The 18,860-nt window shown below is 44.4% G+C and overlaps 1 protein-coding gene across 4 annotated transcripts in view; it reads right to left on the bottom strand.

Moving 5' to 3' along the window:
- The window catches only part of ACO1 (aconitase 1), a 64,420-nt gene that overhangs the window by 10,045 nt on the left and 35,515 nt on the right, over positions 1-18,860 (bottom strand). For all 4 annotated transcript variants that reach the window (XM_058565938.1, XM_058565937.1, XM_058565935.1 and 1 more), the window contains 11 exons: positions 16,198-16,298; positions 15,132-15,248; positions 13,836-13,995; positions 12,414-12,549; positions 11,481-11,565; positions 10,525-10,681; positions 8,887-9,011; positions 7,132-7,236; positions 6,276-6,418; positions 4,325-4,472; positions 174-296 (listed from right to left, as the gene is read on the bottom strand). In XM_058565938.1, coding sequence (XP_058421921.1) covers positions 174-296; positions 4,325-4,472; positions 6,276-6,418; positions 7,132-7,236; positions 8,887-9,011; positions 10,525-10,681; positions 11,481-11,565; positions 12,414-12,549; positions 13,836-13,995; positions 15,132-15,248; positions 16,198-16,298 — 1,400 coding nt within the window. The remainder of the gene's footprint in view (positions 1-173; positions 297-4,324; positions 4,473-6,275; positions 6,419-7,131; positions 7,237-8,886; positions 9,012-10,524; positions 10,682-11,480; positions 11,566-12,413; positions 12,550-13,835; positions 13,996-15,131; positions 15,249-16,197; positions 16,299-18,860) is intronic.

Here is an 18,860-nt window from a genome sequence, read left to right as displayed (position 1 = left end):
CAGTCCAGATCTACCCAGAAGCAGATGAACAACCGCTACAAGCTTTTCTGCACTTGCTTTGCCACCACATCTTCGTGGAGGTAAAGCAACAGAATTGGTTCCTGGGCCCCCCCCAGGGTCCCTCTGGTTCAGAGGGGCAGCCACCAGCCGGGTGGTCTCTGCGTCATACTCACCAGGAGGAAAGGGCCCTTGGCCGCCCAGTCTCGGGAGCTGCCTGAGCCGTACTCTTTGCCAGCCAGAATGATCAGAGGAAGCCCTGCCTGCTGGTACCGCTCAGCGGCGTCAAACACATCAAGCTGGGGAAGAGAAGAGGAAGGTTTCACAGACGCAGTAAAGGCACAGAGTGTGGACACAGGCCAGCGAGACCTGATGAGAGGTTCAGGGTCAGAGGGTCTGCAGTTGGTTAAGTCAACGCAAAGCAAACCGAAAACTCAACCAATCAGCCACCTGGTCTACAAATTTCCAGTTAACTCCATCTATTTACCCCTCCCAAACTGAATTTTATGTTCTTTTAACTGAAATGCCTAACTGTTGTCCTGGTTTTAGAAAAACATTCAAATCCTAGAGTGTCAGGAAGAAAAAGGAAACTAGATCAGATTTTTTCCCCCTCTTCCACTGATTAAACTATTTTAAAGCTTAAAAAACAGAGAATCCCACCAAATACTGGTTTCAAGTCAGTATCAGAGACTCAGTGATGCTAAGTTGCTAAGGGTAGCCAAACACAAAGAAAGTAACATATTCTGAAATTACATAAAATGCAAACTTGTATTAGTCACCCTTCTACATTGACGTCAAGGATAGAGACAATAGATACACAGATGGAAGCACCAATCAATGAAGGACGGGGAAGGAGTAACTAATATTTTAGCATACATGAGAAACATCTTACACAAACAGATCCATTTGTTTCTTACAGGAACTCCAAATATTCTGCTGAGCTGAGACTTCACAAAGACATCTGGTATCATCGCTGGAGATGCAGTCATGAAACTAGTGTGTTCCCTGGCTACGGGGGTCAGAAAGTAAAATCCCTCAAAAGAGAGTATTTCACTTGAAAAGAGCTCTAAAAGGTGTTCAATCAAACTGTCAGGGAGGCGTTCACAAATCACTATTTTGGAGGACTGAGGGAGCCGTGGTTAACTTCACATGGCATTTCCTCAGTCGGGGTAGGATTCTGCATCTTCAGTGGGATCGAACTCATGAATATAGACAGAAACTGCTATAAAAACAGTAAAAGCTTTCTCTGTCCAACCAAATAGTCTGGATCCTTTCAAAAACCAGCAAAAAAACTACCTACTTGATATTTGCAGAGGTATCTATTACTAGCTTTGGGTATTAAGAATGTGTGTTTTAAAGTGCTTTCAAAACTGCCGCAAAGCTGTCAATCCCAATGACCTGGCAGAGCCCGTCACGCTGCCCAAGATCAGAGGGACTCGGCAGGTCTAGGATTCCGGCCTCCCGACTTTTCTGTTACACGGGCCCCGCAGAGAGTACTAAACAGCTTATGAAGCAGCACTCGCTGCACTCTCCCTCTCTTCTAAAGAAGAGAACATAAAATTTAGTTGTTTCTTCTGTTATTGTGCCTCTATAACTTCTAGGTATTATGTTTAAACTGCCAGTTCATTTCTCCATTTTTATCATCCGTCGATTTCCTCCTTTGATGAAGATTTGGTTTTTAAGAACCGCTCCCCAAGTTCCCCTCCTCACACCTCCCCTCTCCCCAGCGTCCTAACAGCATTATGTCACACGTTTTGGTGAGTCGGTGTTTGGTGTCTACATTATGACGATTATGTCAATGCTATTTCCACCTGAGTCATGTAATGTACTATGATTTCCTTTACTTGGCAATCTAAAAAAATTTCCACTGGGATTAATAATTTTCGTTTTTTGTGTGTGCTCACCTGTTTCTATGTCCCTACCCATTAATTAATCCCCAAACGCTCTGCCTAAAGTGCAAATCTTCTCTAAAGACATTCAGCCATATCAGGCTATCTATCATTTAAAATCTTCTCCATGGAAATACGACTCTTAGAGCCCTCGGTCCTCCCTTCTGGACTGACTGCTCTCTGGACGTGGAGCCTCCTGTGATGGTGGTATCTTCCTTCACCAACATCCTGGGATTCCCTGCATTTCCTCTTCCTGGATCCTACATCTTCCCTTTTTGGTTTATTCCTCATTTTGATGGAACGCATTCACCAAGTGGCTTCCTGAGACAGGAATTGAGGGATATTTTTAAAGCTTTTGAATATCGGAATGTGTTAATACTTTAATTTCACTTGACTGGTAGTATGAGGGACATAGGACTTTGGGGTGCAAAGTCCATTTTTCTTGGCCTAAGTTTCTAGTGTTGCTTTGAGCTGGACTGGAATCCTTCTGATCCCCAGTCACTGCGTGTAAGCTGTTTTTCCCTCTCTGGAAGGTTCTAGACCTTTTCCTTCTTGCTGCTGTTCTGAACTTCACAGGGATGTGACTTCGTGTGGGTCTTCTTTGATCAGTCAGCTGGGCCTGTGGTGGCCTTTCCTTCCGGAGCCGCAGATCTTGCAGTCGGGGAACCGCCTTGTGTCGCTTCTGTGATCGTTTCCTCTCTTCCGTTTGGTCTGTTCTCTTTCTAGCATCTCTATTCAGTTAGATGTTGGGCCTCCTCAGTTCCTTAATTTCCTTACATTTTCTCTCTCATTTTCCCTTTGTCTCTCTGTTCTATATTCTGGGAGATTTTCTCAACTTTTCCTGTGAATTTTATGAGGAGCTTTTTTAAATTTAAAGCTCTTTCTTGTCCTCTGATTACTTTACAACAACAGAAAATCATCTCTTATCACTGTGAGGAGACAACTGTCTTAAAGTTTGCTTCTACTCTTCACATTATCTCGGTTTTCTTTCCTTTTATTCCCCTGTTCTTTGTCTAGGTCTGTCTTTCAAGTTCAAGGCTTGGCTCAAATGTCTGCTCATCTCTGATTCTGTCTCCTTATTTAAGATGAGGTGCTAAACCTCTGACTGAAGTTCTCCGTCATGGCAAGGCTTGTACACTGGCGAAGTTCTCTGCGACCGTTTACTGGAGGCCCTCCACGTCCAGGACTGCAAGTCCTTCCCTTTGGGCTCCTGGGCATTCTACCATTTAATTGTACCTTTTTCATTTAACAGTCTGTTTATCACCCCTGATACAACAAATTTCTACTGAGCATTGACTTTGTGCTGGGTTCTGGTGATCAATGATTATCTGTGAAGAAAGAGTTTGCTTTACAAAAGTATGATCAGTCACAGGGAGGCGGCACGTGTGGTGGTAAACAGCATTGACTGCGGGGCCAGATTCCATGAGTTTTAATTTCAGCTTCTCTACCGTGTGACCTGAGGGAGTTAAATGAGCTCGCTAAGCTTCAAGTTCCCAATTTAAAACACGGATAATTACTAATTACGGTACCTACATCAAAGGGTTGTTATGAGGATTAAATAAGTCGATAAATGCAAAGAGCTTAGAACAGTACCTGGGATATAGCAAGTTCCATATAAATATTAGATATTATTATTTTTAAGTTGAGGGGATTATTTCTCAAGTAGCTTAAACAGTTTTCAAGCAGTTTCACGGCATTTGCTGAGGAGGGAAGTGACCCTGAGGATCCACCACATGTGCCAGATAATATGCTAGTGCTTTGCACGTCCTTCTATTGAAGTTTAAACCGAGAACCTGACAAGGTAGATATTATTTCTACCTCACAGGTAAGAAAAACAAGGCTCGGAGAGGGAAGTAACTTGCCGAAGGCTCCACAGCTGGCACGTGGTGGAGCGGGGACTTGAACCCAGGCTTGTCTGACTCCAAGCGCAGGCCTTCCCCACCTCTTGCATGCCTCCCATCTGTGAAAATTCCAGCTGTAACACGCCAACTCCAAATGGGTCCTGTCAGGACCCAGGCAGGCCTCTACAGGGCTCTACATCCCTCCTTTGCCTAGTGGTATGGTGAATTACATTAAATGCTAATGGGACCATATAATAGCCCTTCTGGATGAATATCCTCTACTTTAACCTGGAATTTCCCTCAAATACTCTGAACTGATGAAGTTTCACTCAGAGGCTTTATAACCTCAACTCCCAGGAAACTAGAGTTAGTTAAACCACAAAGCAGAATCTCTAAGCAGGAAGAGGAGGTTTTACAGTTCAAGAGACAAACTCCATCAGTGATAAACTCTACATATATGGACACCAGGCAAGAGGGGCTATAGGGAGCCAGAGTAGGATGGAGCTGTGAAGAAAAAATAAGATTGGAAGGAAAGTGACTGTGTAAACAGCCAACCACCCAGAGCCGGACACATGCTGGCTTCTCGACAATACTCACAATTTCTCCGGAAGGCAGATGTATAGTCTGCGGTGCCTGCTTGTTCAAAAACTTGTTTAATAAGCGAATGTTGGCAAACGTCCCGCGCGCCATGATGGCGTCATTACCCCGGCGGGAGCCGTAGGAGTTGAATTCTCGTGGAGTCAGGCTAATAACGCAAAGCAGGAGAGGAGCTGGTTTAGTGAACTGAGCGAAGATTAAACTTACACCAAGAAAAGAAAAACCCATAAACTAGCTGTTTCTCTAACTCCACTAAGCGTTGTTCTCCAAGGCAGAAAAGCTGTTCCTATGGCTTCAACTGAGGGCAGAGTGAGAGGAGAGAAGTGGGGGGTGAAGGGTGGGAACCAATATTCTCCCAGGGTCAACTTACTGTCGTATAAATCTGGGTAGAAAAATCAGGAGGAGCAAGAGTATTGATTTCATTTATTCCATAGGGTAGCCTACAAAACTTCATCAAAGGTCAAACACTGAAAACAGACAAGAGAAAGGAAGCAGAGAGAACCACGAGAGTAGGCCAGTCAGATGGAGCCAAGAATGGGGGAAACACAAAACACGTCCCAGGAACTAAGCAGAAGCAGGTTCAGACTCGTCCCTGAGTTATCAGGGACTCGACACAAAGGAAGACACAATGGCAACACGATTCACCACTTTCACAGGATAAAAATCAAAGCAGAACCAGAGAGGCAGAACAGCTATTCCTGGTCCTGAGCTCAGAGAAGTCTTCCTGTGAGCCCCAAAGAAAGGAAACCTTGTGATGCCAGGAATAGCATCTTACAGTGAACACAGTGAGCAGTTCACTGGGCTGTTTCTTAAAATGCTACGGAGCTTGTGTGAGTGTTAATATCATTTAGAGGTTAGATCTAACCCGAGGATTGAGAGAGTCTATGAATGGACTTCAGGAGCAGGTGAGCATGCCTATGAACCCTGGAGATTATATCCAAAATGTTGTGGATGTGAGCATTTTTCGGGAAGTTATTCTATTTGCTTCCATTCAATTCCCTGAAGAGTCCGTGTCTCAAAAGACGTCAACAAATACTAATCAAAAAATTGTGTTGGGGCTGGCCCGGTGGCGCCAGTGGTTAAGTGCGCGTGCTCTGCTGTGGCCGCAGGGGTTCGCTGGTTCGGATCCCGAGCGCGCACCGACACACCGCTTGTCAAGCCATGCTGCGGCCGGCGTCCCATATAAAGTGGAGGAAGATGGGCACGGATGTTAGCCCAGGGCCAGTCTTCCTCAGCAAAAAGAGGAGGATTGGCAGATGTTAGCTCAGGGCTGATCTTTCTCCCCCCCCCCCCCAAAAAAAATGTGTTGGATTTTGTCCCTCAAATTGGCTCTGGGCCCCATCCCTGAAGAAGCTGATTTAGGAGGCGGGGACAGGAACTAGGAATTTTTCTCTCCCCAGATGATTCTTGTGGAAAGTCAGATTTGAGACTGACTTTGATGAATACAGCTGTATTAGATAACAGGAGATAATACTGGAATGATACCTGTTAAAATCGGTATATGACTGAAGGACTGAGGAACGGGTGTGTGAACTGGAATCGCTGGAGCAGTGCCCTGGGAGGAATATGTCTCTCAACCAGCAGTGGCAATGACTGCAGGTTATACCCCTGCTGTGTGCCTCAGTGTCACCGGGCTCTGCCACGGGTTAAAGGCAGAGCCTTGTACTTTAACAATGAGCCAAGCAGAGGGCAGGGATGACAGCTGAGCCCATGAGTACACCTGCTCAGAGAGAAGGCCGCCTTCCCCCCACCCCGCTGGGGTTCACGTGCTGGTGGCGTCGCCCATGGAAGCTGTGAAGCAGCAAATGGAAAAGAGTGATGGGTTTCCAAGCCCCAGGGTTCAGTTTCCAAGCCCCAGAGTCTGATTCCCAAGAGACCATGTGAAATGAGAAATACTGGCCTCTTTCACTCCACTTTCACCTGTGTCTCTCCTTACCTCGCTCACACTTACCCTCTGTTAGTTAAGTAGCGAGCAGCGGGGCTGTTCCGTGCAATATTTCCAGCTGGAGAGATGTGGTCTGTTGTTACTGAATCTCCCAAATTTAACAGCACGTAGGCATCCACTATAGACTTAGGGGGCTGAAGATCCAAAGTCTAGCAAAGAACACAACGTCAGTGTCTGCCCAGGTTTTCTCCATCAAGTCACCTGGGACACCCAATAGTCGTCTCCAAGGACCTCAACCAGATGATAGCCCTACATCAACATACAGAAAATTCTAGTTTTTCAGTTTTATCAGGGATGCTTAGAAAAGTAAGGTGAATTTACCCAAAATGTTCATCTCTCCCCCTTGAAGGAAAGGCAAATATTGGCACTATTCCCTCAAAAGCAACAGGGATGCAGCTGCAAATGATATTCTCTTTCTCCACACCCACAGAACTCCTCAAATGCTGAGGACAACTGGAATCCTGGCTTCTACTCCCATCCCCTTCCCACAGGGATCCACCCAGGGGAGCACAGACTCCTTGATCAGTTTCAGGAAAGAATCCCCTTGTTTTTAAGGGTATAAGGTTTAAATGTGGCGGGCCTTGGGGATGTTCTCCCAGAACAGTCCCTCAGACTTCATTGAGTGTACGTCCAGGTGGTACTTGAACACCAGGGTGTCCCCACACAGCCACACAGAAGCCCTGGACAGAGAAACTGTAGGCCAAATGTCCCAGCTTCCAAAACTCCCCAGTATGATCTCTTGGGGTTAGTAAGAGTTTTAACGAAATGGGTGTCAAATCAAGGGTCTGGGGTAATAAAGTAGATTTTATAAGGAAAGAAATCTTTTGAGGAACTCATTATGATAAAAAATAAAAAGTCATACCAGGTTTTCAAAGAATGGTGGTGATTTAATGTAGGTAGATTTGGGATTCCAGTAATACAGCTTATCTGATGGGGCTGCTAAGGTATTCCAGCTTTCATTCACAGTCTTAAAAAAAAAAAAAAAAGAAAGAAAGTCAGATCTAATCACATTCCATTCTAAGGAAAATTTAATGTGCAAATACAAAACGTATATTCAAGCTAAGAGTACTATAAAACTATTCTTATTCTAGTCACACAAAAGAGTTCTTTATAGTAGACAATGCCATGCTAAGTCACTTAAAAATACACGTACACTGCAATAGGCAGCCTCTAAGATGGCCCCAAGGACGCCCCCCACCACCTCCTGGGATTCACACCATTAAATGATCCCCTCTTGCTGAGTATGAGCGGAACCTAATAACTCATTTCCAAGATTAGGTTATAAAGAGACTCTGCCTTCTGTCTCTCTCATCCTTTCTTGCTCTCTCATTTGCTTGCTCTGACAGAAGCCAGTACTATGCTGTGACCTGTGAAGAGACCCACGGAGCAAGGCACAAGGCACTGGGGGAGGCCTCTAGCTAACAGTCAGCAAGGAACTGAGGCCCCCAGTCCAACAGCCTGTGAGGAACTTTATCCTGCCAACAACCACGTGAGAGCCCTTAGGAGTGGATCCTGCCCCAGTTGAGCCTTCAGATGAACCGCAGCCCCAGATCACACCTTGACTGGAGACTTGTGAAGGCAGAGGCACCTGGTTAAGCTGCACTTGGATTTCTGACCTACAGAAACTGTGAGATAATAAATGCCTGCTGTTTCAACCCACTAAGGTTTGGGGTAGTTTGCTGTACAGCAACAGATAACTAATCCATACACTTATAAATATAACTTATGAAATAATAATCCAGACTGTACCAAAGGGGAAATTATTTACTCTCTGAAGATTCTGGGAAGTAGACTTCCAGGTCACATGGACATTGGATAGCAAATGACAGCTGCTATGCATTCAAATCAGCCTGAATTCTCTCCACAGGTCCATTAACTCAGCCTTTGGAGAAATGCATTTAATCCAATGCCCCCCAAACTCCCCCATACCATTGCCCAATGAGCCGCTCGTGGGAAGGTGGAGTGCACAAATATGACCCCTGTTTGACCCCTCTCCCCAGACAGTCGGCTCTCTTATTTCCAACCCAAGCCCCAGTTGGCAGCCCTTGGGCCAGCTAACACAGAAAGGAGGGGGAGGAATAAAACCCAAGGGTCTCAGAAAATAACACTGGGCCCCATACATTTTCTCCCTAATTGTAACGTGCAGAGAAGGTTTTATTTATTTTAGCAGTTTGCTGGTTTGGTGCTTCCTTCTGAGTGGCTTTTATTTATTTATTTTTTTTAAGCATCCAAATAATTCAGAGAGGCGCATTCAACCAAATGACTCCACCTCAGTGACACACTACAGTGATGTCGGGGGTCCTCATCCACAGGTGACACAACACCCCGGGGTGTCTGAGAAAAGGGGGAGTGTTACGGCGAGCTGGCCAGGGATGACACACAACCTGGGGCTTCTCTTCTTGAGGCTGCCGCCCACTTGTCCAAATCTGGGAACATCTGGGGAGTACGGGGTTTGTACAAACGTGAGTCACAGGAGAGAAATGACTGAGAACCACTTCCCTAGTTCTCTGAGGAAATAAACGTTACTTCCTAGAGTTTATATCCTCATTGGCCTAAGGTTATGACACAAGGAAGCAGCTTCCCCTTAGATCCCTGGGGGCAGGTGGGGGGACCTCACCTCTATTTTCTGATAGACCTCCTTAAACATCCCAGGGATGACGTACTGACGCTCCACCGCCTGGATCTCGTCTCTAGTTGGCCAGATATCTTTCAGAAATACCTGTTGTCCCTTTGCATTTACCCCTGGGAAAAAATGTTTGTGAATGAGAAAAACTTCACTTAATACCCCATTTTCATTATTACATACAGTCAAGTCTTGTTCTTCACAGTTGTTATGTCCGATAAAGTTTACGTAAATACTGCATTAGTGAATAACGAATCACTGCCTCCAGGGAAACACAGGGGTAAGGTCCTAAGAGTCTCTCATCACAACATTTTCATCTACCAATCAATACATAACCTCACTTCTTGTGTGTTTCTGTTTACAGACACCTTATTTAAATTTTATTTATTTATTTATTTTTTTGTGAGGAAGATCAGCCCTGAGCTAACATCCATGCTAATCCTCCTCTTTTTGCTGAGGAAGACCGGCTCTGAGCTAACATCTATTGCCAATCCACCTCCTTTTTTTTTTTTGCCCCCCAAGGCCCCAGTAGATAGTTGTATGTCATAGCTGCACATCCTTTTAGTTGCTGTATGTGGGACTCGGCCTCAGCATGGCCGGAGAAGAGGTGCGTCAGTGCAAGCCCAGGATCCGAACCTGGGCCACCAGTAGTGGAGCACAAGCACTTAACCGCTAAGCCACCGGGCTGGCCCTACAGACACATTATTTAATATACACTGTTGATGCATTGACCTTGAACTCACGGCCAGCAGCACTGTAACTCCTGCCTGGATGCAGCCTGTCTAACACGAGGCACATTACAGGCTCATCGGGCTTAGGAACACTAGACCGTACTTCAGCACAGCACTTGGGGGCCATTTTAAACAGTGAAATCACCAACAAAAAGCACAAAAATGCAAAAAATGTGGCACTAAATAGACCATGAACAGGACACTTGTTTACAGTATGACAGCTAAAGCAAAAGGGCAGAGAACCGCCTTGCTCAACCTCAGCTGAGAACATGCACATTGAGTGACTCAAAGTCTTAACCCCTCCGTGCAGGTCTGTGAATGACCACGGAAGCAGGACGAGTATTGATTTTGGGGTTAAAACACATTGTGTGACTAGGCAAATTTGCAAATACAGAATCCACAAATAGTGAGGATCAACTGTACCTCTGAAGTTATGATTTCCTAAAAGTAAATTTAAGGGGCATTGTTTTCATATTGTCTAACATGCTTAGAACGGATTGAGGGTATAGCAAGCAGGACCAGAGGAAAGGACACAAAGCATCATTTCCCCTGAGTTTTGAGAAGCTGAACTATCTGGGATGTTCCCACAGAGGAGACAGTAGAACAGTGCCTATCATTAGGGTAAAGCAGGAGCTGGGAAGAGGAACCAGACAAGAAGCCAGAATGGCGAGCTCTCCACTCCTTTACTTCATTTCTCTTTTGTTATCCTTTGCCCTTTAGTAAATTCTGGTTTATTTCAGTTATGTCTTAGCTGGGTCTTGGGGCATAAAGAAAAGACTCTCCTTCTCATCTCATCTCTGGAAGTTCTATCCTCCATTATTTATTAAGGAAAGCAGTAACTTTCTTCCAGTAATATTTTTGAATTCAGGGGAAAAAAGATTGTAACCACACAAAGTCTTACCCAATGGCTCTTTCTCAAAGTCGATCCTGATGGTCCCGGCAATGGCGTATGCTATTACTAAGGGTGGAGAGGCTAAATAGTTGGCCCGGGTATTGGGGTGGACTCGACCTTCAAAATTCCTGTTCCCAGATAGAACTCCAACAGCTACAAGGTCCCCCTGCGTAAGGCGAGAGAAAACTCAGGTCACAGAGAGAAGAGACTGCCTTGGCTTCTCGTCTTAGACCATTTGCCAGAGTGGCTGTGGCTCTTTCAGTTCCCTTTCACCTGGTCCTCTCTCCTGCAGGGGGCCACACGGGGATGTCCCTGTGGGGGACACTCTGGGTAAAAGACACAGAGAGACATGCCCAGTGGTTTCTGCTCAGGAGAAAATACCAGGTAGGTCAGAAGACAACACCGTGGTTACTTTGCTGTCTGGGGCCTAAGAACAGGTGGGAAAGACTCAAAGTTGAAAGCTAAAGGAAGCCACAGTGACGTACATGAATTCTATAATTCATGCAAAGCAAACCAAATAGTGTTTCTCAACACTACAGAATTTATGGGACAAAAATTAAGCTAATGCAATTTAATTTAGATTCATTTGTGTGGAGACTTGTCTGACTTTGAACCAGGAACACACAATTCTGGAACCCTCTGTAGTGAAAACCAGCATTTATTCAGCACTTGTGTGCCAGGCACCACACAGAGTCTTTTATGTCCACTATCATCTCAATGCTCACAACTCTATGACACAGGCACTATTACCATCTCCAACTTAGCATTGTGAAAACTGAGGCACAAAGGGGTTAATGAGCTTGCCCGAGGTTGAACAGCTAGTAAGTTTAGCTTGACTCCAAAAACCATACATCTAACCACATCCCCTGCTTCCCAGAACCTTCTTGAAGTTACCAGCATTTTGGTCACACATCACATGAAAAGAGACAACAGCTGTGAAGACCCACAGGCTCCTCTGTACTTACCTTCGTGATGGCTTCTACCACAGGCTCAGGTAAGGGACCACTGTTGCCAATGCAGGTCATACAGCCATAGCCCACCACATCAAACCTGTGCCAGAAGAGAAGCACAAGATGGAGAATAAGGCTCAGGGAGCCCTCTGCAGGTAACAGTCCCTAGAGACCACTGATACAGAGAGAATCCCAGCACAGGAAATAAGCTTAGTGCATGGCTGTTTCTATCACACTTTCATTCTTGGGAGTATTTTGATATACTATTCATCCATTCTAGATCATTCAATTACACTCCTTTTTGAGTAACTTATAAAAAAGAGTCTAACTGAATGATCTAGACTTTTTAAAAGTTGAAATCAGATATGCAATTTAATGTCTCTATTCACTACTTTTATTACATAATCCCAAGGGCTTCTGACTTTTGTAAATGAAATATGAATAAAATCTATGAATAAATGAATATGCATAAAATCTATGTCATCCAAATGAGGAATAATGGGGAAATTGGAGAAACTGCATTTGGCAACGAATAATTTCCTTCAAGGAGTCAGAACATTTTTAGCCACGGTAAATAATTATTTTCATACCGAAGGGCAGACTCCCAGGTGCAGAGCCAATGCCGGCTCATACGATACCTTTGTGCAACTGAGAGGGAACAGGCGCCGCCTCCTCCAGGAGGGTGCACACTACGCCACAGCACAGGCTTGATTTCAGCCCCTGCTCTGCAGTTCACGGGCGCCCTCGTAGCATGAACAACAGCACAGCTGTCCACGGGAGGGCCCTGCTCTGCTGGAATGTAACGGTTTAAGTCTACTTACCATCAGACAAAAGACTATGCCATCAGAGACATCAGATAAGCTTGCATCTGCGACAAGGTGACACGGCAAGATACGTGTGGAATAAAACACAACAAAAGCAATGGTGCAGAAGAAAATTCTCCCTCACCCAAGCTCAGACAGATAAGGCATGACGCCACTTTCTCGGAGGTAGTAGGTGACCACCCCACTTCCAGGAGACAGGCTGGTTTTGACGTAAGGCTTCACGCTCAGGCCGGCATCCACAGCTTTCTTTGCTAACAGCCCTGTGAATGGTAAGCACAGACGCCATGTAGGTGGCTGCCTGCCTGAGGTGCCAGGGACAGGTCAGGAAAGAGCCCACTCGCCAGTCTGCATTTCCTGCCACCGCCTGACAAAGCCCCATTCATGTAGGTGCCTTCCGCCATCTCTGCTGCCTCACAGACATCAAAAGCTCACTGGCCCAAAGGCATTTTCATGGATGCAGTAAATTCAAAATTAGTCATGGAAATGGAGAAAGAGATGCGTTTTTTTTTTTAAGAGATAAACCTAGAACCGTTTAGGAATATATTACAGAATGAGTTCTTAATTTTTGGAGGGAAAGTGATCTTTCTAATTATGTTTCATTTGGATGAAAATTATAATTGGAAGCGCCTTTTCTTAAAGTATATGAATTGTGTACTGGTCGGTGAGGAAATCAGTCAGTCTAGAAGGAAAAATCTAGTCCTCAGATATTTCTCGAAGTGGAAGATGAAGAGTTCCTGGTCCATCATACTTTCGGCAAATACAGAGACCATTACAGGACGCTGGACGGATGACAGGTGCAGGAAAGAAATGAGGAGTGAGGGTATAAAGAGACACAAACCTACAGAAACGCTGGTGACTTGTCAAGGAAACTGGTTTGCTTCAGACAAGAAAAGCTTAGGTGGTAACAGATGAATTCTTGGACAAAGAAGGTTTTCCCTTATGCACTTGTCCACTTCATAAAGGAAGAATTGCTGATACTCTTTGGTCTATGGGCACAAGAGGAACTCTTGGGGATGATCAAAAATTTGGAAACTAAGGAGATCTTATATTAATGAACCTCTGCATGTACATATTAACTGCTTAACCAGAACTGCATGAGAGGCAGGTGAGTTTTATCAACTAGTGCCCTGTGCCCTAATTCAGATGCACCTGACAACACCTCTAAGACTAAGTTCCACTGTACAACAGGCCTATCAGAGCTTTTACAGACAATAGTCGTGAAGTGAAAACAGTTTTTTTTTCTTCCAAAGTCTGACATAAGATTCTAGGCTTTACCAGAAATTCATCTTTTTTTTTGCTTTCTTCTACTTATTTTCTGTGTAAATTCTAAAGACGATTATGCATTATGTATTCTACTTTGAATAATTTGCTTTAGACGCTATTTATTGTGTAAACATTTCTGGGCCAAAAAAATCTCTGTATTTGGAAAAGGTAAGGCTCAGGGAACTATATGAAGAGCCCAGTTAAGCCCAGTTAAGGGTCACGTCTTGGGAGATTTCCACCCGCATGTCCACATGACCATGGGGAGGGATTTGAATGCGCTTACCGGCTCCCAACATCACAGATGGATTACTGGTGTTTGTGCAGCTGGTAATGGCAGCAATCACTACGGAACCGTGTGCAAGGCTGAACTCACAATTATTATAGATAAACGTCTGATGGTCGTTATGATGTTCCAGAGCAACCTGGAATCCTTTAAACCCTTGCTATAGGAAGGAAAAAAAAAAAAAATATATATATATATATATATACAGTCAAAAGTTCTCACTTTAGAAGAAGAAATACTTTGGCAACTATAATTTTATAGGCCAATTCTTAACAAAACATAAATATCTTGGCCAGTAAACTCTGAAATGCTACAGAAAAATTAAAGTTCTCTTTATTCTTTTAAAATCTTTACAAGGCAGTCATAACTTCTGAATCTTACTCTGCTTTGAAATTATTAACAATTACTTCCTTCCCACCTCAAAAATGAAAATGCTAAAACTACAAATTTAGTTCAAAGTTAGTCTAACTAGAACTCGACGACATTATTATAGAGTTTAATGGATACGGACCGGTGCCACTGATTCTAACCCGATGGAAATTTAGAAATAGGTGCCATTTTGGCCAGATTCAACTCATCCTGTCTGATAAGGCGCACACAGTATAGCTGGACCTTTGGTGTAATGTTGGTGTCACAAGAAGAATGCCCATCACCCATAGTAATCATTCATTTGGGAACCATACATTGAAAATCTACTGTCTACAAGATGTTACGCTAGGTACATTGTGGGATACAAAGGTGATTCTGACACAAATCCCATCCTCTAACACACAGTCCAGTAGGGAAATGAGACATGCAAATAATATAAAGTACCAATAATGTAAGTTAAAGAACATGGAATGCCAACAACGGGTTTCAGACCAAGTGTCATGAAGGTGCAGCTGAGGGAAAGACGACTTTGTGCTCTGAGATCTGAGGCCGTGTTGTAGAGGAGCTGATGGATTAGGACACAGAGGAAAACAGACACGCAGGCAGGGGACGGCATGGATGGAAGTACAATCACCAGAAAAGCTTGGGCAAGGAGAGAGGACAAAGTGGTGAGAGTCACGTGAAAAGCAAATATGCTTTGAAAAAAGGTGGGCTGAGCTGTGTTTACAGGTGATCAAGTGCTCTAAGGAAGCTGCCTGGCTCTTAGCTAATGGGGGGCATTAAGGACGATAGGATGGAGAAGAAATGCCCTCAGCGCCAGGCTTCAGGAAGATTCATCATCGAGGGCGGTGAAATGAAGCCTGGGCACCAAGAAACCGGGCAGGGGGAACGTCGGGGGGATTTCCACCTGCCTCTCTGGGCCCCTACCTTGCCTCCAAGGCAGCTCTCGAAGTCCTTCTTCATGTCAGACACGGCGACTTTGTCCTGAGGCCTTTTGGGTCCACTGCAACACGGCACTACTGTTTTCAAATCTAAGTCCACAATCTGTGCACCAAAAAGAAAAGGAGGGGCGGAACTGACATTACACCCGCAAAGAAAAAACACATCCATGCCTGAGAACTTAAAACACCACAACAACACAAACAAACAAACGAAGCCACCACACTCACCAAGAAATCAATGTTCATTTTAACACTTAGGAGATGAATTTCCAAAGATCAAGATGGGCACCTAAGTAGCGTGGGACAGGCAGGAAGCCTTGCCACTTCTCAGAAAGACCAGAGCGGGCAGTGTAGCTGCTGCCCAGTGTCTTCCACTTGTCTATCCTTATAAAGCAGCTCATACATGCATTTATTGCCTATGTTAGTCTGAGATGGATTTTCTACTGAAATGACACATAAGCCACTGCACTTAGATGATTGGGAGGGATGCAGTCATTAAGTCATCAACGCCAGGAAATGGCCTTAGTCTAAGTGAATATTTCCTTCCCTCAACGTAACATGAAAGAAAACAAGGGTCCCACGTCTAGTAGACACTCTGATCTGGGCTGCTGAGAAAAATGTTGATTCAGTTTGCACCCTAGACAGTGAAGGAAGGTCAGTGGTTGGATAAGTCAGAACTAATTGAGATGTTTGCACTTCCACTTCTTCCCCCATCTGTCATGATGATGAGCTTAGCCTTCAAACAGCTCTAGTCCCTCTCGTGAAGTCCTTCTTCAAAGGCCTTCCACACAGGAGGAGTAAATCAGTAGTTCAAAAATGGAGAGCGCACCCAACTCCACCTGATGGCCAGGAGCAATGGAAGAAGTTCTATTATTTTGGTATGTTTACAATTCCTTATCTTTTTGACTTTCAGCCGTTTAACACCCTGTTCTTCTGTGATGACTTGGCAGTGACTAATTTCCTACAAACACACCCCAAGAAACACCACACACCACTAACAGCACAGCCTTGAGGAAGAGGAAACACACGTTCGGTGGAAGGCGCTCTCGTACCTGGGCAAAGTCTGGGTCTTGAGAGGGGTCACTGAAATCCCGAAACATCCCCACAGCCTGAAGGTACTTTTTAATATGCTTTATCTTTTTTTCATCACGACCTAAAGAGGCATTTTAAGAGATAACAAGTAATATGTTAATATTTCCTGGTTAAAGTCTGCAAACTGATGCCTCCACCAGCAATTATACAAGTAACACGCATTTCACTTACACACACCAATGGCTCTGCTGATAATTCAGTGTTCAAGCAAATAGTCTGCCTCTCTAGCTGATGCTGCTGTTTATTAGGGGCCATGAACTGATCTATTATTCTTACTATTATTCTTACAAAAAAGTGACTATTTTCTGAAGAAGATTCTGGTCCTACTATAAGCACTCCCCCTCGCTTTGGTTATGTCCTTAATTAGGAAGACCCTAAGCCTTAGCTAACCGTCAAAGCACACCTATGCATCTGCCTCCAACTGGCCACTGACTCTCAGCATTCCACACCTTATTGTTAAAATAATAATCCACCCTGATTCCTTCCACAAACGACCAGCTATAAGCACTTCCTGTGTGTCTGGTACTGTGTGCTAAACGTTTTGAATACATTATCTCAATCTCCAATCCCTCATCATGACTTTATGAGACAAGCACTGTTATTATTCTCATTTATAGATGAGGAAATTTATAGATGAGGCTCAAGATTAAGTAACTTTTCTATGGAACACAGCCAGTGAACGATAGAACCAGGCTCCAAACCTGAGATTGATTGGAAAGTCCAAAGTCTTAACTCATAAACCTGTATCACCAGGAATATGACCCTGAATGCTCTGCTGATTAATTCTTATCAAGACCCTGGTTACAGAAGATAACACTCATGAAGTACGCCCAGTGGACATGCAATCCACCTGAATCTCTGACAGCTGAATAAGACTGTTTCAGAGCTTGATTCTTGGACTCACAATAGCATTTTTTTTTTTTTTTTTTTTTGTGAGGAAGGTTAGCCCTGAGCTGACATCTGTTGCCAATCCTCTTTTTGCTGAGGAAGATAGGCCCTGAGCTAACATCTGTGCCCATCTTCTTCTATTTTATGTGGGACGGCTGCTACAGCATGGCTTGATGAGCGGTGTGTAGGTTCACGCCCAGGATCTGAACCTGCAAACTCTGGGCCGCCGAAGTGGAGCTTGCGGACTTAACCGCTATGCCACCACGCCGGCCCCTAGACCAGCATTTTTTGTCTGCCTCTGTAATTGTAAAGGTCATCAGTTTTCAGCATGGACCTCATAAAAGGTGACTGTCCAAGCTTCATTAACATATTTATCACAACTTGTTGTTGGACCCTCTGTTCATTACATCCCATGCCATCTCTTCATGAAGATGCACAGGAGAAATTCCTCTTAGGTTTCAGTAGGAGAAAGGGTTCTAGTTCTCTGAAGCAGTGTGTTTGTTTCAATTTAACAGATGCTACAAATACGGTGCCAGATCACTGGGAAGTTTAGTGGCCACCTCTAGAGACACTCTTCTCAGCTCTGGATGTATTTTGTACTTTTCCCTCCTTCCTCCTTGTAAGATTCTCATGAAACTTGACGAGGAGATGCGCACTTGCCAAGACACCTCGGCCCAGCTCTTACCTTAAATGCCCACCACTCCTGACATTTCAAAAGAAACGCTGGCCACTGGAACCCTTCACTAGTAAACACTGGATATGGATGAAAACTCCCTGTTCTTTTCTCCTTAATAACTTAGTTATAATTTTAAAAGTACATTTGGAAAATGAAATGTCTCCCCCATCTTTGTCACATAGAATGAGATATTAAAAATAAAATTATTTCATGTTTCCTTCTTGCTCAAAATGACCCAGTGGCTTCCTAGAACATTCAGAATAAAATCCTAACTGCCAACCATAGCCTGCAAGCCCCTGTGTGGATCTGGCCCCTCTCCGCCCACCCCCTGACCTCACCTCCCATGGCCTCAACCCTGGGCTCCAGCCACGCAGGCCCCTCTGCTGTCCTCTGACCCACCAAGCCCGTCTCTGTCCTGGCCTTCGCACTGTGGTTTCCTCTGCCTGGAAAATGCCTCCCTCACCACTTTCCAGGGCTCGTCCCGCATGTCACTCAGCCATCTCTTCAGATTTCACCTCCAAGAACCCCTCGCTGACTCTCCTAGACATAAACTAGCACCTTCAGGCTACTTCAACCACCTCCCTGATTTCTTTTTCATCATCTCATAAATGTAAACATAGTACATATAAACGCTTATGTATGTGTTTGTTTACTTGTTCACTGTCTGTCTCCTTCACTGGAATGTGAGCCCCATAAGGGCACAGACTTTACCTTGCTCACTGCTGGATCTCTGGGACCTCGACCAGATACTGATAATGTGTTAAATGAATGGCTGAATGAATATTTAATATTTAAGAAATACACTTAAGAAATTTAAAAAAAAACCTTTCTCAAAGTCAAAGTCAAATCTGTAAATACATATATACAGAGCTGAAGAACTGTCGACGTTTCCAAATGCCTTCAGAGGCAGTCTTTCATTGTACCTTTCAGACAGCCCTGCGAGGGTGTCACGGAGCACGGTCCCTGTTTGGAGCCAGGCAGCCTCAGGTTTGGATTCTAGCTCCATTATTTACAAGCTTTGGATATTAACTCCACCTCTCTGATCCTCACTTTTCTCTA

The sequence above is a fragment of the Diceros bicornis genome, chromosome 22 (assembly GCF_020826845.1).
Source record: "Diceros bicornis minor isolate mBicDic1 chromosome 22, mDicBic1.mat.cur, whole genome shotgun sequence".
Taxonomy (NCBI): Eukaryota; Metazoa; Chordata; class Mammalia; order Perissodactyla; family Rhinocerotidae; genus Diceros; species Diceros bicornis.
The sequence above is the reverse complement of the archived record's forward strand: the minus strand, read 5'-3'. Positions and strand labels throughout refer to the sequence as shown.